Source organism: Montipora foliosa, chromosome 5 (assembly GCF_036669935.1).
Source record: "Montipora foliosa isolate CH-2021 chromosome 5, ASM3666993v2, whole genome shotgun sequence".
NCBI lineage: Eukaryota > Metazoa > Cnidaria > Anthozoa > Scleractinia > Acroporidae > Montipora > Montipora foliosa.
In genome coordinates, this window is record NC_090873.1 from 43,892,425 (window position 1) to 43,907,424 (window position 15,000).

Sequence of the window (15,000 nt, forward strand, 5' to 3'; positions counted from 1 at the left end):
ACCCTCACAGTTTAGCTCTTCCAATGGCCAGCCTTTGCCAAAAATAAGCATCCTATCGGCAATGAATATGCTAACTGCAGCCTGGGACAAAGTGTCGGAAATTACAGTTCAAAAGCTGGCATATCGAAGGAGTCACAGGAGTGCGCCATGAATGATTCCGATGACCCTTTTAAAGAGCTTGATGAAGAACTCGACAACCTTAGAAAAAGAGCACAAGATCATGCACCACCGGAAGTAACTACTGACACTGTCATTGAGTCAACCTCGTTCCCAGGGTCTCTCTTCTCTGCCTCTTTTCTCAACGACAATGGAGGCAGAGAAGAGAGACCCTGGGAACGAGGTTGTACATTGAGTGTGATGATGAACTATTAACAGCAGATACTGAGCTGACGAGTGATAGTGATATTCTTGCTGAATTTCGGCCAAGTGATGATGAGCTTGAAGAGGATGATGAGGAGTTTTTATTGAAGAGCCGCAACCAAAACGACCCTCAAAACAAGATCTTTGTCACGCCATTGACGTGCTACAAACATTCAGTTTGTTTGTACGGGTTGATCACGATTCTTTTAAGACCAACATCAAGAACATTTCAAGAATAGTTGATAGAGACAGATTAGTTGAGAAACGTCAGGGCCTATTAACCGACTATTTTTCAAAAACTGAGTAATTCCATGAACTCTGTCGCAGTATCCTGACGTTGAACGTATTACCTGGTTTTCCCCCGATGTTTTGCATTGTTTTTTTGATTGTTACGTTACGTTCTGCTTGCACAATACATGTGTCAAGAAACATCTGATTACGTATTCCATTACAACCAATTATAATTAGATTTACAGTATTTAAAAATGTACTACGTTCTAAGAATAAAAGTGCACGTGCCCGGGTGCATGTGGTTACGGTTTTCCACTTACTTTATGGTCATTTGTTCTCAACTCCCGATAACTCGAACCTTGTTCGATTTCCCTTGAAGATTCGAGTTATCGGGAGTCGACTGTATTTACGATAAAGTTACAATTGTTCGAGGGGTCGTCACCTAGCGTGAAAACCAAACCGGTGCAAGGACTAATCTATGCAAACAGTACAGCTCTACTACAGATCGTCCCAAGGAACCGGGCTTACCGTATATCTGAAAAGTGACTTTCTTTACAACTTGGATAATGATGAGCAAGATACTATCGCAGCTGTGTGTCTTCTTTTATCGGCATATCTCTTCCTTTTCTCCTTTTTCTCTCGGTCGCGCTTACGGACCGTAGTGTCGTCTGGGTGCTCAGGTTGTCTTCTCGGTTCTGGGAGCTTTCCGCGCAGTTCCCACCCGAACATAAGCTTATTCGGGCTACAATAGCTCCAGTGGTCAGTTGGGTGTAAAGTTGCTCTGTAGTGTGGTGATTCTTGCTGTTTTTTTTTTTTAATTCTCTGCATACACCTCTCTACATCGCCGTTGGCTTCTCGCCACCCGGGGGTCACTTTTCGATGTTTGAACCCTTCCTCTCGTGTGTATTCTTCAAATTTGTGGCTGTTAAATGGTGGGCCATTGTCCGATTTCATCACCTCCGGTACTCCTTAGGTATCGAATACCCTTCTGAACACAGGGGTTGTTGCTTTTTCACTGGTGGATCCCACAAATTCAACCACTGGGTATCTGGAGTATTGGCAGTAGTGGAACACGAGAGCGACGTCTCCGTTGGCCAGCGGTCCGCAGAAGTCTACACTGACCTTTCTCCACGATCCCTCTGGTAGCTCCGTCATTTTCAGGGGTTCACGATGTACGTCAGGTGTGTTGGATTGGCAGTAAATGCATGTGGATACAAACTTGTCACACGGAGAATCCATTCCCGGGAACCAAACGCGAGCCCTCAGGAGCTGCTTCGTCCGTACTTGTCCTTGGTGCCCCTCGTGCGCAATCTCGACCATCCTCTGTCTGAGTGTTCCTGTCTCCTCTTACTACTATTCCGTCCACTACCGCGAGTTCGCTGAAAACATGCTTGTACACCTGTTTGAATTCCGGAAACTGTTTATAGCCGATGTTGGTCGCCATTCTGTCCGTTATTCCAGTGACATCCTCGTCGCCAATTTAATGTCGAGCGTTTACAATGTTAACATCTCTCGAACGATGTCCGTTCGGGCCAACTCTACACATTATATAGCATGCTTACATATCATGCATACTACATTACTTTACATATATGGTGGTACATATACAGTCACGCCATTACATTGACCATCACGGCAAGAGGCCCTGGACAAAGTTCAAACTTCGAGTTTAAAGAATAGGTTAATTTTTCATAAAGGCAAATCGGAGGTATTAATCCTGAACACTGGTCCTGCTTTTATCGGCCCTCTAAGGCCACTATAGTGGGGCAGGGCTCGAAATAACGACTGGTCAACGGACAATGTCCGAACTGATTTGGGAGTTGACCGGTCAACCTTTCGTCTTGCCGGTCAAGTTGACCGGTCACATTTGATCGTTTTGAAAATGAAATAAATTAAAATTTCCATGCTGTTCAGTTGTAGCAAGTCGCTGTGTATTGTCATTTGCGGAACTTTGATCTGAAATCCTGGCTGAAATGCAACAAGAACCGTTGTTGACAATGAGTGCTTTAAAATGCTATAAGGGTAGTTCTGCAATTTGTAATAAGGATTTAAGTTATATTTATTATTAATCTTTTTAATCAAATTCTCTCTTGTAATACATTTTCTATTGTTGTCGTTGTTAGTATTAGATTTACGTTAAAATTATGTTCGATCTTTTTAATCAAATTTATACATGCTTTTGTATTATAGCTATATTAGTTTTACAGTGTGACGCGCCTTACCATGGCCACCCAACAAACTTTCACATTTGACAACTACGCGTAAGTACGTTAACTCAAACAACCCATTCAACACTGTTCAACTGCGGTGCGAATTTGCAAGGGGGGTGGGGGGGGGGGGGGGGGGGGGGGAGGAGGTTGACTTTCAATCAAATTCGCACACCCTGATTGGCGTATAAGTTTTAAAATACTTAGTTAGGTGGCCACGGTAAGGCGCGTCGCATTGTAAGTTGCTTTATTTTAATACTAGGTCCACATAAGGTATATAAACCGATATACCAAATTCCGTGAACTGATGGACCCGTTATCGAATCTTATCCTATACTTCTCTTTCAAACAACTACACCCTTATTTAGCGTTCAAAATAGTTGCGAAGGTTGGATTCGACCCACGAAGAAGATATTTCGGATCTCTCTAGACTGGAATATCGCGCTTGAATTGCGATCGGAACAGAAAGATGCCATATTAACCCTGCTTCATCAGGACAGATTTATTGGCAGTTCTTCCAACTGGCTTGGGAAAGACTCTTATCTTCAGTCCAATTGTTTGTTAGAGTGAGAAAATCATGTCGAACAAACCCGCATATGTGATAGTTGCTTGCCCGCTTAAAAGTATCTATTGTGCAAGATCAGATATTCGAAGTTTAACTGCTGTAATTTTGTAATTTCCGGTAAAAAACGATCTCGGTTTTTATTGGCTCTTTGTGAATTTCCGGAAATGCCATCAAGAGTAACCAATAAAGGAGGTTTTTTCCTCGCATCCCCGCCCCTTTCCCCGCCCCTCGTCTCAATCCTCTACCGGCTGTGTGCTTTCAAAATGGCGGCCCACCTACATACAAGCGCCCGGCTACCAAAAAACGCCTGCTCTGCAGGCTATTCCATTTCAGACTTGGCTTTTCCATTTTCCATTTGTATTTTTTGGCGGTTCAGCGAAGTGTTCGATGTCACGCAATATGGTTAAATCGTTTGTTATCGCCCCAAACCATCTGTTTTGTCTCTACTTCATTTCGCATTAGGGAAAACCATTTCCATTTCATATTGGGTCGATTCGTTTCTAGACTGTAGCATTTGAGTTCCATTCAGACCAATTTGTTGTTTCGCTTGGTCATTTGTGATAACATTATTCATTTGCCGATACTTGCATGTAAACCAGTTGCGTTTTTTTCTTTAATTCTTCTCACATCACGGTAAACCATTTGTCCTTTGCATAAACAATTTCATATTAGGTCGGTTCATATCAATACCATATGAGTCATTTGTTGTTTCGATGAAGCTTTTGGTAATTACACAAATCAATCGACCTTTCGTTAGAACGTTTCATATTACATTGAACATCGATGGACTGAACCACGTTAGGTTAAGATAAGCCATTTATTAACATCACACCGGACCGTTTGTTGACTCGCTATGCCACTTCGTGTTTGGAAGATGAACCGATTTTCATTTCCATAAAACGGGTTCACTTAGTCTTTTCCGTTTTAACAGTAATGACCAGACAATTTCCTATCTTCCTATTTAGATAGTATTGTTTGAGTGAGCCATTTAACAAAAGGCAAAAAGACTACTTGTATTTAGGCTGCATCATTTCTAACTCATTTAGTCTCTTCTGCACCGCGCCAATGAACGAATTCACGTTGCTCTATTCCTTTTGACATACATACATACATACTTAATTGACCTCTCCCCATAGGGGCTTTTCAGGGCCAATGAATCAACGAAACAACTGAACACAACAACTACAACTGTTAAGAATCCCAACTGGCCGGAGGCAAACCTGTTGGCTATTTACAAGGGCAGCTGGGAAGTTGAACCAGGGACTACCAGGATCAAATTCAACGAGTGGTCAGAGCGGGTCTTGAACCCGGGATCTCCGGATCTCAAGGCAAGCGCCCTAACCACTGGGCCACCCAACGTCAATTTTCGGAAAATATCTGTTCGGAAGACGATTTGAGATCTAAAAATTTCGGAACATTTCAGTGTAGAATTCCTTGCTTGCCTGCCTTTCCTAGGATTTTCGATGATCTAAAACATGGTATAATTGCCCATTTTTAACGGATTTTCATCCTAAAAAGATAACCTAGAATTTTCGAGAGCCTTTTTTCTGGCTGAAATTCTCGAAAAGGTAAGTTTTGTTCCCTATAATTTTCGCCGGATCACTAGACTTTCAGCTAGGGAATCCGAACAGATGAAAAATTTTTAGGGGATAAAAATATGCCTACATGTACCGTTTAAATACTAAAATACGTTTAACAATGCTATGTTTAAGTGGTTTTGAACTATATTCTCGTTGGGTGTCCCTGATAAGTACGCACGTTTTTGAGACGCGGAGGGCAACCGAAAGAGAACATTCCCGCACATGCCAGGACAGTGGTGTCTCCCAGATTTTTATGCTAATCATTTCTAATGGAGGAAAGATACTCAGCAATGTAAAGACAAGCTAAGGTAGAGAGGAAAACAGCTCAATTCCGGTTGACATCGTCGTTGCCGTCCGCGTCTCAGAAACGCTCCCCAGACTCTTTCTCATTAGGGCATGATGGGTGGGAAACCCCAGTCCCTCGGAGGGCCGGCTCGCATGCTAACGTAGCAGTTAATTCGTACGCTCCAGTGCCCAACGAAAGTTGATAAAGTTTCCGGTCTTTTGTCTTTAAAAGTTAACGGTGTGCTACCTTCGCTGTAGGCTTTATTCTTCGATCATCAGGTGATTATTAATGGTTTGCTTCCTTTTTTTACCTATGTTTATTTTATACGCACCGTTCCAGAATTTCACATTAATTTAAGCATATCATTTTTCATTTCGTTCTGCTATACTACTCTTCAGGTGCCGGTGCATATAAAGTTGCAACACAACTCGCGTCTCAACTCGCACATAAAGAGGCTGTAATAGAGCCATATACAATGTATTTGGACTGCGGAAAGAATCAAGTTAAGATGCTGATCATCGCAGTTACAAACGTTTCTTGAGCACTAAGCTCATGTTCAATAACGAAAGGAAAGCCAGAAAATTATTTCAGGCTTTCCTTTCGTTACTGCTCAAATAACGTTTAGCGTTCAGCATCTTGTATTGTCTTTTTTATGCTAGAGAACTCATTTTTATGAGTCAAATGAGTCAATGAGTCAATGAGTCATGAGTCATGAGTCATGAGTCAATGGACTCACAGTCAATATAGCAATAATTTGTTGATTAAGCCTAAGCCCTCGTTTCAGTGATTAGGCCTAAGCACTCTCTGAAATTTTAGCTTTCATTTTATGGTTTGATTAACTGCACTAACTCGTTGACTCATTGACTCATTGACTCATAAATACTTGACACTCTTTATGCTAAGGACATTGTTCACAGTGTCTGACATTTGCAGACCGCAGACTGCAGACTAACCCTAAATCACAATTATTGAAAGCTAACCGTTTTAAAATGGGTTCTTAGACTTAAATAATGTTTATCAGTGCTATTTGTAGGCAGTCTGCAGTCTGCAAATGTCAGACACCGCATTGTTCAAGAGTCGCCTTGTACATGATTTTCATTTGCATATGACTTAATGCTGGATTGCTGTAAACAAAATTCAAAGCTTGTGTTGGGTAATGACATGAATCTTTCTCGAAACAAAGGTATACGATCAAGTAATGATATGGCTGTTTTATGGCTGTTTACAGCCCGCTTTCATCTAACAACTACCCCTTGCTTTGACAGGGTTTTCTTTAAGGTTTTAAGTAGCCGGAGTTTTTTGCAAAGTAGATGGTTGTGGGTCTGGAGGACCCATACGATGGGCTTTAGCCCATCACTTCTAGGGGGGTCCGGGGGCACGCTCCCCCGGAAAATTCTGTAAAACTGAATGCCAGAAAGTGCATTTCCTGGCATTTTGGGCCATGAAACTCAGACATTAGAGGGATGAACCAAGCTGCAATTATACTATGAAAACCATGTTACTCAAAGAAAGACGAAGCGACATTTCAATAATACAACCCTATAAACATTAGAGCGGAGGGGTTGGCGCAGTGGTAAGATCTCTGCCTTCCAACCCTAAGGTCCCAGGTTCCATTCCCGGTTCTGCCGAGACTGGAATATTTGGCGACCTTCTTTCCCGCTAAAGTTCACTCAGCTTTCCATCCTTTCGAGGTCGGTAAAATGAGTACCAGCATGCATGGACTGCTTAGAAGCGGCTGCAATTTGCGCCTGTATATGCTTCCGGTCCACTGGGGGTAAATTGATCATTGTAAAGCGCCTTTGAGACGTTTGTGATAAAGGCGCTATATAAATGCACCACTTTACTTACTTTACTTACTTAAACAAAAAGTTGAGTGATATTTTTTGTATCTTTTTGGTGGTTTTGCTGGAGCTAACGAGCCTGGCAAATATTGCCACTTGACAACTTGTAAATATGGCACATACTTGAAGGACTAGACCAGCAAGGGCTTCTGACTGGTTGTTAAATAAAGAAGCTGATTGGAGGATACCAATTGGCCAATGGCGTAAAGGATGTTTCGATCCTGTTTAGGTGTGAAGATGACACACATTCGTTCCATTGTGTAATTAGTGGGAAAATATGCTTGCGGAACTTGGTTGTAGTAATTTCGAAAATTGAAAATCACTCGAGCGGTTTAAGAGTGATGTAGTTTTTTTCTGAAGAGTTTAGGAGTTCCGTAAAGCAGTGAGAGTTGATCAAGAGTGACGTTGGATAAAGATCCGTTGACGAGCACTTACGCGGGCAAGTAGGATCTAACTTCGAGGAGCGTTACGTTCAAGTGTTTAAATAAAGTCTACGAGTCCTCAGCTTCTACGTTCGCTATAAGTGATCAACTGAAAGGTTCGGAAGTGAAAACGAAGGAGCGGTTAGTGAATGATCAGGGGCTAGTTTTGTTCCTCAGTTGAGTTGTGGTAAGAGATGCGTGAACGCAGGCTGAGCGTGTTGCTAGCAGAACATCATATGTAAATTTCCTTCTGGTTTGAGAACAAACCTTTTAAAAGTTCTTCTTTGTTTACAAGTTTTTTTATGATTGCGGCGTGATTAAAGGAAGTTTTGCGCGGACTAAAACGTCCTTGAGTGATTTTTCCTTCCTGTAAGATACAATCGGTGGCTGTTTAAAGATATCGAAATCCATATGGCGGACAACAAATCATATTGTTCCTACTTTCCCGCCGCCGCAGCAAGATTTTTTCAAAACGAAAGTCTCAAGCATAACATTTTTAAACTGCCCTTAAGTCAGAAGTCTTTTATGTGTTTTCAGAAAAGATAGCCACCGCAAATTTTTATTTGTATTGAGCCCAAGTAGTTTAGACCTCGTAAACATCATCTCCTCTACATGTCTTGACTCTTCAAACAATGAAAGTAGCCGGCGAAACCTGACAGAGAAGCCGGCAAACTTCGCCGGCTGCCGGCTCTTATATACAACCCTGTTTGATTGCAGCCCTTTGCTTTTTCAAAGTGAGATCTATAATATTCAATTTGCATAAGAAGCCAAACATTTCATTTAAATGCTGAGACACACTAGCTAGACTAGACAAGTCACTCCGCGTGTACTACTTGCAAAACCAGGCGCTGCGATACGATGCTGCAGGTCACAGGTCACAGGTCACAGGTCACAGGTCATTGTCTTACCAATACAGAGAGTATCCTAAACATTCATAAAAGCTAAGGTTAGCTTTTATGAATGTTTAGGATACTTTCTTACGTCTAATTCCTAAGGTTAGCTGTTATGAATGTTTAGGATACTTTCTGTATTGGTATTAACCCATTGACCCCTGGGATTGAGACTTAAGCCAAGCCATGTACTGTGCCAATTAGCACAAAGAGGCTTCACATCTTTCACCTCTGTAGATGCTGGCATGTCACATGTACATGTAGTTTGAACTTTGGTTTCATCAACTGGCAGTGTAAAATGCAGACTGCAGACCAGGGGTAAAATGCAGACTGAGGTTATATAAACATAACTGTTGAAAAAGCCCAAACCCCTTAGAAATTCTAACCTTAAACCTTAAATTAGGCCTAAAACAATATTTAGGCTTAACTGTTAGCATTTCTAATGGGTTTGGGCATTTTCAACAGTTAAATTATAACCTCAGTCTTCATTGCAAAAATGCTATGTAAATAGGACACGTATGTTTGTCCTATCAATTCAATCGCGACATTACTACTACTACTATTTTATCCCCGGTCTGCAGTCTGCGTTTTACACTGACCGTTCATCAACTTTCACACCATGCTTTGTGATTCTATGCCATCAGCAAATTCTAGGATCAGTGCATGAGATTTGCAAAATTTGTCACCTGCACTTTTACAAAGCCTCCTTAACTAGCTAGTTTTCCATCACCAGGAAAACAGAAATACAAGAGGTTTGGCTTAGTATTTTATAGACCTTAACAGCACAGTACTTACTGTTTTTAAAGTGAGTGAACAATTTCCAATAATTCTGATCAATGATTTTTGAGCAGCTGTAAGTTTGACTTTTTAAAAGGAAAATTAAGTTATGTGTTCACATTTTGCAATGATGAAAAGAGGTTGTTGAAAGGTCATGTCACATTTTTAGCATTAACTTTCCATTTATTTTTCAAAATGTATCTTTATCTCTCTGACTCTCTAGACTATTACATGTAGGTCAGCTGGCCCTCACTTTAACATGCCAACTGGGTACCAATCTTGCACACCCAAACAATAATAATAATAACTATTGGGCTCTTTGGATATCAATTAGCCTTTGTTAAATCTTTGACCTCGAATATTGAATTTCTAGCTTTCTGATTGGACAACACATGCTCATGGAATAATTATTATTACTTTAAAATGGTTTTGAGGTCTGCAGTTTCAGAATTTTGTGTTTATCAATAATGTGTTACCTTTGTATTTACATAGGAACTGGCTGTACTTTCAATGTAAAAAAATCCATTTCTGTTCAAGTCCACAATGGTTTCAATCTTTGCAGCTTCTTTGTCAGTAGTCATCTATGGTATTGTTGCTGCATTTCCTATTTCCTTCCTGGTGTGCGTACTGATTTTGTGGAATTGGCACCTGCAGTATGACCACATTCCTGGACCTAAACGGACAAGTTTTTTCTTCGGTAACATTTCAGATCTTTATGGAACAAAAAGACATCTTTGGTGTGATGTAAAACTTCGCCATGCTCTGGTTTATGGACCTATCTTTGTTTGGTGGTATTATTACATTCCTGTTATTGTCATATCAAGCCCTGAACTGATGAAACATGGACTGGTAACCTTGAATCTTCCTAAAGCACCTGACTCTTATGACCAGTTAGCATATTTGTTTGGTAGATACAGATTCCTTGGCTCTGGCCTAGTCACTCAAATAAACCACCAGAGGTGGAAGCGGGAAAGAATCTTGATAAATCCAGCATTTCATCATGCATATTTAAAAAATCTTGTACCAAAATTCAATTCCATTGCCGATACTCTGGTTGCCAAGTTAATGAAGGTTGCTGATGGAGAAACAGTCATAAATATGGCTGAGGAATTTCAAAAAGCCACTCTGGATGTCATTGCAAAGGTAACTCAGGATGAAATTCAGTATACTGTAGCCATTGCACAAAATAATGAAAAGTAAGGTTTAAAGTAATAAAAGTAACGTAACTTTATTTAACATCGAAAGCGTAGGGAGTGGTTGCTCAGTCTCCCGAACCAAGCTCAGGGTTCATGTATGAAATGCTCAGCAAATCAAAGCAAGCAAATCAAATGTCAGATGTTGGTTTTTGAGGAGAGGGGAAAACTGGAGTACCTGAGAAAAACCTCTCAAAGCAGAGAAGAGAACCAACAAACTCAGCCCACATATAGCATCTAGTATGGGAATTGAACCTCAGGCCCACATTGGTGTATTAAATTAATTAAATATGCTCCTTCAAACAGCCCCTCAATAGTCCAGTTTCAAGTTCTGCATTAGCGCTGTCAGCTGAATAAAAACGCTGAGGACGCATTTTTGCAGGGTAATAGCCTCCACCTTATGTGAATAAATTAATTACTCACAAATTCGCGAAAATGCGTCCTAGGTGTTTATTTAGCGGTCATGGAAAACTTGAAACTGGAGTATTGAAAATAGCTATGTATAGAACGATGATTAGCTACTATCTTTTTAACCATTTCACCCCTGAATTGGCCCCTATTGAATGAGTAAAATCTACAATATAGTATCACTGACTTAGGAAGGAAAAGGTTAAGATTTTTGTGGGGGGTTTTATTTTATCTGGTACTTTGCAAGCAGTCTCCTTCAATCTTCCTAGATAAGTTAGGAAGTGGAAGAAGACAGTCTCTGCCAGCTGCCTCAACATTCTTTGATTTGCAGCTCATCCAAAGAAATGGATGAGTCAGTCCAGAAATTAAACCTATAAAATTTTCAGTAAAAAAAATGGAATGGCAATTTAAAATTATGAACTACCTTGAATTTCCAAGGAAATGATTCCTTGGTTGTTGTATGTTTTCTAGAGTTGTTTGAAAATATCCCGACTGTTTGTTTTTGTTTTGTGGTCACTGGTCACGCGTGACTGACACTGACACAAAATGTTGTGGCACTGGCAGAGTCTTCTTCCTCTTCCTGACTCATCTCTAGAGGAAGATCAAAGAGACTCTGTTCACAGCCTGAAGGTAAATTATTTGGTGAATTGCAGCCTAATTCTTAACATTATAAACTGAATTTTAATGTTATCGACTACACATGTTGCCCTCCATCTGTTTTGCAAATGAATTTTCAGATTTCATTTGAATTTTGCAGGATATGTCATTCAAATTTGTCTCCAATTTGATGTGATAACCAAAGCATGAAAAAGTCCTGATGGTGGTTATAATAATTATTCTTAGACGTATAATTGAGGTTCTGCCAGGGTAAATTCCGACAAGTGACGTGGCTTAAAAAGTAGCGACAGCACTTAAAGTGAAAATCTCAACAAACACAACCTTTGTTTAAATTTCCAACAGCAACGGTCACAGCAACATGAAACATTGACGAAACACCGACACAAGACCTTTTAAAATTCAGACAAGCAACACCGGACCCCCTTGGCAGGGTCTCATAATTACATTGATGATTTTTGAAAAATCTATGTGCTGATTGGCTGCATTTGAATTTTTAATGCATGCTTTAAACTGGGTGCAAGCCATTTTGTCGAGGTGACAGACAAAATTATTATAATAATTGAACCTAAAAGTATGTAATTACTAAAACAGTAATAATTGTTATTCATGTCAGGCTCTGTAAATCTGTGAACAAAGATTAACCACGACTTTTTTTCACCAAGAGTCACCTCGCCTTTGGCAAAGAATTGTTAAAGATTGACATGATTTAAGAGCGATACTGTCTCCAATGCCAGAGGATTTTCCTAGCCAGTGGTGGCCACTACAGGGGTAATCAAGGTCCTCAAAAACTACATTCCTTTTAAGGAATGGTATTCAAAATTTTGACGTTAATGATGATGATGATGATGATGATGATGTGATAACCATTTTTTTTATTTAGGTTGCATTAAGCATGGATTTGAAGTGTATAGATGATGGTAACAGTGAGATTTCTGATTCCCTTGTAAATTGTTGTGAGGCATATGAACAGAGCTATGCTGACTACTTTCTGTGCCTTCCATTCTACAAGTCGTCGTATAAGAAAAACATTCAACATTCCCTCTCTTCTCTGCGAAAATTTGCTAAAGACTGTATATATGATCGAATTGAGGCCATGAAGACATGTCAGCAACTTCCGGATGATATAATGGGGATCATTTTGCAAAGCTGTGTGTCAGATGTTTCCATAGAGCATCTTGTGGATGAAATTCTCACTTTTATGTTTGGAGGTAAAAGATGCTTCAGTCAACCCATTCACTCTTCTGGCACCCCAGTATGCTCCCAGTTGACAAGTAAAATCGTCTGGCGTTAGACAGAGTAAAATCTGTGACGTCTCACTCCCAGGGGTCAATGGGTTAAGGGAGGGGACATAGATGGAGTTTTTGACTAGGTTAACCCATTCATGCACTCCTCAAGCACCCTAGGATGCCACCAGTTGATGAGTAAAATCTGTTAAGTCTCACTCCCAGGGGTCAATGGGTTAAGGGAGGGGACATAGATGGAGTTTTTGATTAGGTTAACCCATTCATGCACTCCTCAAGCACCCTAGGATGCCACCAGTTGATGAGTAAAATCGTCTGGTGTTAGACAGAGTAAAATCTGTTAAGTCTCACTTCCAGGGGTCAATGAGTTAAGGGAGGGGACATAGATGGAGTTTTTGACTAGGTTAACCCATTCATGCACTCCTCAAGCACCCTAGGATGCCACCAGTTGATGAGTAAATCGTCTGGTGTTAGACAGAGTAAAATCTGTGACGTCTCACTCCCAGGGGTCAATGGGTTAAGGGAGGGGATATAGATGGAGTTTTTGACTAGGTTAACCCATTCATGCACTCCTCAAGCACCCTAGGATGCCACCAGTTGATGAGTAAAATCGTCTGGTGTTAGACAGAGTAAAATCTGTTAAGTCTCACTCCCAGGGGTCAATGGGTTAAGGGAGGAGACATAGATGCAGGTTTTGACTAGGTTAACCCATTCATGCACTCCTCAAACACCCTAGAATGCCACCAGTTGATGAGTAAAATCATCTGGTGTTAGACAGAGTAAAATCTGTTAAGTCTCACTTCCAGGGGTCAATGAGTTAAGGGAGGGGACATAGATGGAGTTTTTGACTAGGTTAACCCATTCATGCACTCCTCAAGCACCCTAGGATGCCACCAGTTGATGAGTAAATCGTCTGGTGTTAGACAGAGTAAAATCTGTGACGTCTCACTCCCAGGGGTCAATGGGTTAAGGGAGGGGATATAGATGGAGTTTTTGACTAGGTTAACCCATTCATGCACTCCTCAAGCACCCTAGGATGCCACCAGTTGATGAGTAAAATCGTCTGGTGTTAGACAGAGTAAAATCTGTGACGTCTCACTCCCAGGGGTCAATGGGTTAAGGGAGGGGACATAGATGGAGTTTTTGATTAGGTTAACCCATTCATGCACTCCTCAAGCACCCTAGGATGCCACCAGTTGATGAGTAAAATCGTCTGGTGTTAGACAGAGTAAAATCTGTGACGTCTCACTCCCAGGGGTCAATGGGTTAAGGGAGGGGACATAGATGGAGTTTTTGATTAGGTTAACCCATTCATGCACTCCTCAAGCACCCTAGAATGCCACCAGTTGATGAGTAAAATCATCTGGTGTTAGACAGAGTAAAATCTGTTAAGTCTCACTCCCAGGGGTCAATGGGTTAAGGGAGGAGACATAGATGCAGGTTTTGACTAGGTTAACCCATTCATGCACTCCTCAAACACCCTAGAATGCCACCAGTTGATGAGTAAAATTGTCTGGTGTTAGACAGAGTAAAATCTGTTAAGTCTCACTCCCAGGGGTCAATGGGTTAAGGGAGGGGACATAGATGGAGTTTTTGACTAGGTTTACCCATTCATGCACTCCTCAAGCACCCTAGGATGCCACCAGTTGACGAGTAAAATCATCTGGTGTTAGACAGAGTAAAATCTGTTAAGTCTCACTCCCAGGGGTCAATGAGTTAAGGGAGGGGACATACATGGAGTTTTTGACTAGGTTAACCCATTCATGCACTCCTCAAGCACCCTAGGACCCCCCCCCAGTTCACAAGAAAAATCGTCTGGCGTTAGACAGAGTAAAATCTGTTACATGTATGTCTCATTCCTAGGGATTAATGGCGGTTAAGAAGTTCACTTATGTCCAGAAATGCATAGATACAGTAATGTTACTGTATTAGATTTTGACATCCAACACAAAGTGCCCCTTTAAGTCTAAGCCTCTGCTCCGCATTTCCAACAATAAGGTAAGGGTAAAAGAATAAGCATTGTTTTTAGCTTCGGTTAAATGCAGCTGTTTATCGTAACTTGAGGCGCAGCATTTGGGGGGCACTTTGTGACATTATTTGTCTTTATTATTCCACTATAACGCCATTTTACCATATTTGGTCAAGAGAACGCGCAAAATATGAGACGGTAATACACTGTAGTGTCCCGATTTGACCGGCTTAGAGCCGAGCAAATATGGACGGAACGGGAGGAATTGTTTTCAACACAATACAAAGCCTGAGAATTTAGCTTGTCTTCGCTTGTCACTTGTCATTTCATTTATACAATCAAATAAAGGACATTTGGCTGGCTTTCTCTGCTGCTTACATCTTTCACAAGCGCCCTGAAGGACAGACAGATG

The 15,000-nt window shown here is 41.0% G+C and overlaps 1 protein-coding gene across 1 annotated transcript in view; it reads left to right on the top strand.

Moving 5' to 3' along the window:
- Nucleotides 1-5,358: 5,358 nt before the first annotated feature.
- LOC138004310 (cholesterol 24-hydroxylase-like) overlaps nt 5,359-15,000 on the top strand; it is a 15,646-nt gene continuing 6,004 nt past the window's right edge. Inside the window, exons 1-3 of the mRNA XM_068850786.1 lie at nt 5,359-5,507; nt 9,652-10,302; nt 12,259-12,586. Coding sequence (XP_068706887.1) covers nt 9,703-10,302; nt 12,259-12,586 — 928 coding nt within the window. The 5' untranslated portion in view covers nt 5,359-5,507; nt 9,652-9,702. The remainder of the gene's footprint in view (nt 5,508-9,651; nt 10,303-12,258; nt 12,587-15,000) is intronic.